This window comes from Hippopotamus amphibius, chromosome 2 (assembly GCF_030028045.1).
Source record: "Hippopotamus amphibius kiboko isolate mHipAmp2 chromosome 2, mHipAmp2.hap2, whole genome shotgun sequence".
Lineage (NCBI taxonomy): Eukaryota > Metazoa > Chordata > Mammalia > Artiodactyla > Hippopotamidae > Hippopotamus > Hippopotamus amphibius.
The window spans coordinates 183,982,499-183,989,364 of NC_080187.1; the positions used below are offsets into that span (position 1 = coordinate 183,982,499).

Below are 6,866 nucleotides of genomic sequence, written 5' to 3' on the forward strand. Positions count from 1 at the left end.
AACAACTGGAAATCAAGAAACCTGGGTCTCTAAACTTCTAGCTCTGACACTGATTCAGCACTTCCTTCCTGAGGTCTCATGCTACCGCCTGTCAGGGTCACTGAAACCTTTTACCAGGAGCAAGGAGTCCTGCAAAACTTCTCCCCACAGGGTCCCCACCTAGATAGCTGCCCTGGTCTAAGGGCCCCAGTCCCACCAGTTCAGCCAGAAGCGGCACCTGAGTCTTATCTCCAGGAGGCAGCTGCAGTGGGCCCGACAGGAATGGAGGCTGAGGGAAGGTGGAACCTTCCACCTCCCAACTGGAGCCCACGGTCAGGAATGGTTAGCAAGGCAAAAAGAGGCCAGTTTCTTGCAACTGAAAAACACTGGATTTATTAACCATTCTTTTGCATTCTTTGAGTCCTTGCACTGCACAGTGTCATTCCAAAAGCGTGTGCGTATGTCATTTAGCCTCACACACAGACCAGTTCTGAGCTTGACCCAAGAGTACCAGCTCCAGCGGCACGGGTGACTTCACAACGACAAAAGCAACAAGAATTGGAAAACCAAAATGTTTAGAAAAGTCTCTTCTAAACCAGACTGAGCTCAATGCCCTGGGGCTGACAGTGAGAGGAAGTTCAGGGGAGCAAAATGTGGTGAAATGTCGAAGTTCTGCACAGAGCTGGGCCTGGTATGAAATCTGCAAGAACAGCAAGGCAGTCAAACACACAACTCAGTTCAGACAGGAAAGATCTGCTGTGGTTTTCTAGAAACATCACTTTCAACCACCAAACCCTTGGCAACTCCACAGAGGAGCCCTCGCAGTTGTTTACCCAATAAAGACAGCTCAAGGTGACATTCAATAGGAAAGCCCCGTGTCAGCGACACTTGAAACTTGACAGCACCTTCAACACAACGTGCAATCCAGACCCATGTCTTCAATGTGGTATTTTGAAGAAACCAAAATACTTGTATTCTTACACCATTGAAAGCTTCATAAAAATTAAACACAGTTGGAAAAGGATAAGTGAGCGAGCAGGGATCAGAAAAAAAGGAGTCTGCACTCGGGGCATCCAACTACCACCCACCCCACCCCAGAGCCTCTCCATCTGGCTTCTCAGGTGCTTTTTCAGACCTTTTCAGTTCACCTACCACCCAGGCAGTGGGAATGAGGAGAGGCAGATATTTGGGGAGAGAAAAGAGAGGAAAGGGCAAAACACCCCAGAAATGAAAGCAAATCTCATCAGAAGAAACCAAGGCATGATCAGCAGGTCCCAGATTCATGAATCACAGGGGACAGGTTGGAAGCTCCAGTTTTTCAGAAGACAGCAGGAGATCTCCACATGGAGCCTTAACTTGGAAGATCTTGGGGTCCTAAGTGAAGGATCTGGGCTTCTGCTATTCCACATGCGAAGTTTTTGTTCATTGTCCCTCACTTCACTGCTGAGAAATGACTTCAAGTATCCGGATTTAATATACTACAAGAGGAAGAGGATTCCACGGGTAAGTGCACAGGGAGGGAGAAGCACACAGCGGTGATTCCAAATAAAACCAGAAGTCTGAACTCCGAGCCAGGGCGCAGCGAGAGCGCAGCGTTGCCACCAGGGGGCACCAGAGATCACGTCCAGTGTCTGGGCCCTCGCGGCCTCGCGGCCCCTGGAGAAGTGGAAGCATTGAGGAGGTGACTGACACCTACACGAGGCCGGCCACTGACCACTCCCCCCGCACCCCAGGCCCAATTTCTCATCACAGGTCATTCTCGCTCGGGGCAGTTCCCTTAGAGTTATTGGTGAGAAACCTTCCGCTCTGCAAAGATGAATAGATCGACGTCTTGAAAAGACCCCACGGCCGGCAGGTGAGGGGCTGCACGCTCAAACTTCGGTGTTCACAAAAAACTCCCCACGCGCTGCCCCCCCCACAGGCTGGGCCCACAGCTTCGTGTGCTGGCGCTTCCGCAGGGTCCTGGGGCACGCGACTCGCCAGACCCTCCAGACCCCTCTCGCTGGGCAAAGAAGGCGGGGGCGGGGAGGCAGGGGACGAAGCGTCAGGCCGGGGAAGGGCCTTTAACCACCTCTCCGCGGTTGCCTCTGACTCACTGATCTGCCCAGTTCTGAAGCTGGGCCGGGCCTGCGTCCCACGCTTTGGGGCAGAGGCAGGGGTCCTTGGTCTCGACCTCCAGCATCCATCCTCCGCCCTGCTCTCCATTATTGGCCCAGCGAGAAGCAGGAACCGTTTAACAGCCCCCTTCCAGCTCTCGCCGGAGTTTGATGTAATTTAAACCCGGACCTGCGGCTCGTGTGGGCTTCAGACTCCCGCGCGCCGCCGCCGTTTAACGTGGCAAACACTTCAGTCAATTATCCCCCTCGCGGAGCTTCTATTTAAAGAGACATTGTCAGGTTCTTAAGCCTCGGATCAAACCCGCTGCTTTCTGCTTCACATACAAAGACTCAAAACACGAGTTCTTTGAGGATTGGAAGAAATACAATTAAGCAGAGCCTTCGCAACCCTTCCACCCTGCGGGAGCACCCACGTGCGGGACGGAGGAGCTGCGAGGAGGTGGGGGCGGGGGAAGTGCTAGGTCCTTTCCATTTCAGGCCTCTGAGAGTGAGAGGAAATGGGCTCAAGAGCCTAGAGCTGGGCTGGGTAAGGGGGGCGGGGGGGAGGGATGACCCCACATTGTCAATGAAGTTGAATCTTGGGTCTGCCTCGGGCTGAGGCAGAAGGAGCTGGAATTACCCAGAAACTGGTTCAAGGGACAACCAGTGTTCCTGCCACCCCCAAAATATGCTTTCCATGTCTTGAGGCAGGAGTTTCTCCCCAGAAAATTTAACTTCCAGATTACTTCCCTCCGGTCCAGAAAGACTCTGAGGCCCATCTCCTGGTTCCCCTTCTCCAACACGCCAACACTTAAGGGGAAAGAAGACTTAGGTCCTGCGGGGCATTACTGTCAGCATCACTGGGGTAGAGGGGCCGGGGTGAGGGGTGGGTGGGGAGACTAGGTAGGCCTTTGTTCTACAGGTCAACTCTCCTGCCTCCCTGCCTGGCTGACTAGGGTGTGGGAAAACCCAGTAAGGGGAAGAAAACCCAGCAGGAGCCCAAAGGACGCTGAGGGATAGGGATCTGGCTGGAAGGCTGTAGCCTATGGATCCAGTCTTCTACTCATTTTCACGACAGGAACAGCAGGCCTTCAGAGAAGGTGAGAGACTTAGGCAAGGAATACCAATAAGCACAAAAAAGAAATAAGGTAGGGGTCCCTTTCAGAGAGAGGGCTGAGGGAGGTCTCACCTTTGCAGTAGGGGCAGGTTCTAGGATCTGGGGATGGGAAACTGCCAGGAAAGTGAGGGACCTGGGGGAAAAAAAAATCCCCGTGGAGCAGAGAGGGAAAGGTGTCGGGAGCAGGGCTTGGCCTCGAGGCTGTTTACCGCTGAGCCTGCAGCACCACGGCTTCCGTGCCCGCCTGCCAAGGCTGAGGTCCAGGCACCGAATGGGGCAGAGCATTGGGCTCTAATACCGGGCCGCTCTCGGGCCCAGGGGCCTCCCCGACAAGGCTGGGGATGTCTGGAGCTGTGGAGCGTCGGCGCAAACCCAAGCGGCCGGAGCCAGGGCCGCCCTCGGGGTGGGGGCTAAGGCCTATGGGGGCTTGCACTAAGGTTGGGGGCGCTCCTTCCAGCACCTCCTGAGAACGCCACCGCCCAGCCCCCGAAGACTGGGGCGAGTGGGGTAGGGCCATCAAGGCTCCCGCCCGCAGTCGAGCCGCCTCCTCCTCGGTTACGGCACCCAACGCCAGGCTCATGCTCCGGCCCAGCTCCGGCCGCTCGCTGCCCTGCGCCCGGTGCCGACCGAAGACCTTACCCCCTGAGCCAGCCTCGCCGCCGTGACCATGGCCGCCGGCCGCTCGCGCAAAGCGCGCCAGGAGAGGCCGAGGTAGGCGGCGGGGGCTGGGTCGTCGGCGCTCCGGGCTGGGCGCGGGAGCCGGGCGGCCAGGGGGGCTGTCGGAGTTGGAGCCCCGGGCCGCGGCGGCGGCGGCTGCGCGGCCCCAGGGCCCGGTAAGGGCCTGCACACAGGTCCCGTGGCCGCGGGCGGCGGCGAGTTGCAGCGCCGTGAGGCCCGCCCGGTTGGTGCGGTCGAGGCGCAGGCCCAGGCGGCGGAAAGAGCGCACCAGGAACTCGAGCACCGCCCCGTGGCCGCACGCTGCCGCCCACATCACCGGGCTATTGCCCGCCGAGTCGGCCGCCTCGGGGTCGCCGCTGAACTGCACCAGCAGTTGCACGGCGTCCAGGTGGCCGCGCTCGCACGCCAGGCTGAGCGCCGTGCGGCCGCGCTCGTCCCGCAGGTTCACTGCCGCACCCTGTTCCAGCAGCAGTCGCACAAAGCGCGCGCGCAGCGCGGGGTCTGGCAAGCCCACGGCCACCATGAGCGGCGTGCGGCCCTGCTCAGCGCGGCAGTCGATGATGCTGCGGTCCAGCGCATCCAGCACGAAGCGGGCCAGGTGCACTTTGCCCGCTTGCATGGCCTCCAGGAAGGTGCGCGTACCCGCTCGGGGGCACAGGTCCTTGGGCTTGAGCATGGCCTCGGCCGGCGGCGCGCAGGCGGCCCGGCAGCTCCGCACGGGGGCGCCCCTGTTCCCGCGCCCCGCCGGGCCCCGGCCCCCGCCGGCGCTCGGGTATGGCTCCCTCCGCGCGTGGGAGGCTGCGGCCGAGGGTCCAGAGGTGCCCACTCTGTCCTCCAGCTGCCCCGCGTTCCTGGGCCGCACGCCTGGCGTCTCGCTGCTCCCTCGCTGGGCTTCCCGCCCGAAGGTGTAGTGTAGGTTGCTCGCTACTCCGGGCTCCGCGCCTGGCCCGCCACAAGACGACGCGAGCCGCAGCTCGGGCCCCTCCTGACTCCCGCGGCTTTCCCGGTGTCCGGCGCCCCTCAGTCCCTCGTGGCTGGCAGCCGCGCCACTCACCCGCACCAGGGGCAGCCCCGCTCCCCTGCAGAGACGGTGGCGCCCGCCGTGCGCGCCTGCCTCCAGCCCTGGCGGGGCGCGCCGCTCCTCAATCTGCTGGCGCCGCTCCTCCGCCTCCTCCCCTCTCGCGGGGGCCGGGCCACGCCAGGGCGCTTGCTCCTTACTTGGGGGGCTCAGCTGCGCGGGAGCCGCCGCCCGCCTGGATACCTGGTTTTATAGCCTCGGGGGTCTCCATGGCAATGGCTACCCTGGAAGCTGGCTGAGCCGTCAGGGCCGAAACTGATGGGGCGGGGGAGACCGCCCCTGACCTCCACCCACCCTTTCGTGGGCCACGACGTCGGGGAGCAGCTCCTCCTCCGCGCTTCTCTGGGGCTGCGGCAGCGGGGGCGGGGCGGGGGCTGTTCTCAAGGGGCCACATGCACCCGACCGGGCCAATCCCAAAGTCACGGTCTTCTCTCCCCACCCTCCGCCCCCACCGGAGTCGGTGCCCTGGGGTCCTTAGAAACTGGCGGGACCCCGAGCCCGTCGGGGAAGACGAGGGCTGCCCCCAGTGGTGCGGGTGGAAGGAAATGGCCCCATGAGGACAAAACTGGACCATAAGCGAGCTGGGGGTGGCGGCGAAAGGCGGACGAGGGGTAAATCACTCCCCAAATCGGGGGAGGGGGTACCTGCGCTGCGCGGGGCTGGGGGCGCTCAGTCTGGCTGGGAACTGCCACGCGAAGTGTAGCGAATCACGCATGCACACACAATTGTTCCTCCCGCACAAGCTCATTCGGCGCGGGGGTGGGGGTGGGGGAGTGCGCTCTCCAATCTCAGAAGTCTCCAACCCCGACAACGCGCCCGCCTGCCAGCTCCAGGCGGCTGAGAAGCTGGCGGAGCAGAGACGCGGCGACCGGAGCGGGCGCCTTGAGATCCGAGAGTGCTGCAGCCGCATTAGCAGCTCCTCGGCGCCGCCTCCCCGCTGCTTCAGGACCCATGGCCACCCCGGAAAGAGCATCGGACATGCAAGCCTCCCCCAGGGTCCCCGTCCCCCTCTTGAGCGCAAAACCACCCCCCAGACCACAGGGCTCTGACCTTGACCACTAGCTGACCCCTTCCGAGAGGAAGAAGAAAGCACGAGTCAACAGAGTGTGGGAAAACCACCTTATCCCCTCTCCCTCTGGCCGGCTGCTCCGCCCTAGGAAGCGGGGGAGGCGGTGCGCAGGCTTCGGTGGAGGGGAGTCAGCGCGCCTAAGAGCTGCAGAGGGTTAGGAGGGTGTGTAGGGTTGGAATGGATATTTGTGAAGTAAGAACTGAGTCAGGTATCAACTACAGAATTCACTGAGACTTCTCGTGAGCCAGGTATTGTGTGTTCCCAGCCGTGGGAAATACAGAGGCGGAAATTCGGTTCTGGATGGAAGAGACCTCCCCTCTCAAGCGGGAAGACAAGACATAGACATAAAAAGTCGAGTTTATCGCCTGGGGGCTGAATACGTCTGTTAAATACAAAACAGAGACAGTCCCGGGAGGAGAAAACAGAGTTGTGGGGAAGGGTGGGCTCTAAGATCTTCTGAAGATAGGGCTTCTGAGATGGTCTTCAAGGATGTGTGGGATCTGGCTGCTAAGAAGCAAGGGCAGGGAAGCAGGAAAAACACCTTTAGGGGACAGTGTTGAGGGCTGCTTTACCGGGTCCCTTTACATGAAAGACAGGAAATTAAGGGAAGAATAAAAGTGTCCTCGGCCTGGGCAAAGCAGTGACCAGAAGCTTTGCAGCAGGATCTGCCTGAGGAAGGGTATGGGCAAGGAGAGCACCTGCCTCTGGGAAAAGCCAGTGCACCCAGATGGGGAGTGGCAAAGTGGGCACCTGGCCCTGCACCCTGAGCTGCTCACCTCTTTCCAGCTCCAAGGCTTCAGGGATGCCCACATGGCATCAGGGCCAGCCATGGAGCAGGCGCTCCCACTC

At 60.8% G+C, this 6,866-nt stretch overlaps 1 protein-coding gene across 1 annotated transcript; it reads right to left on the reverse strand.

Moving 5' to 3' along the window:
- Nucleotides 1-3,397: 3,397 nt before the first annotated feature.
- On the reverse strand, nt 3,398-4,546 carry ANKRD63 (ankyrin repeat domain 63). The gene has a single exon (XM_057719879.1). The coding sequence runs from the start codon at nt 4,544-4,546 to the stop codon at nt 3,398-3,400; it is 1,149 nt and encodes a 382-aa protein (XP_057575862.1).
- Nucleotides 4,547-6,866: the final 2,320 nt, after the last annotated feature.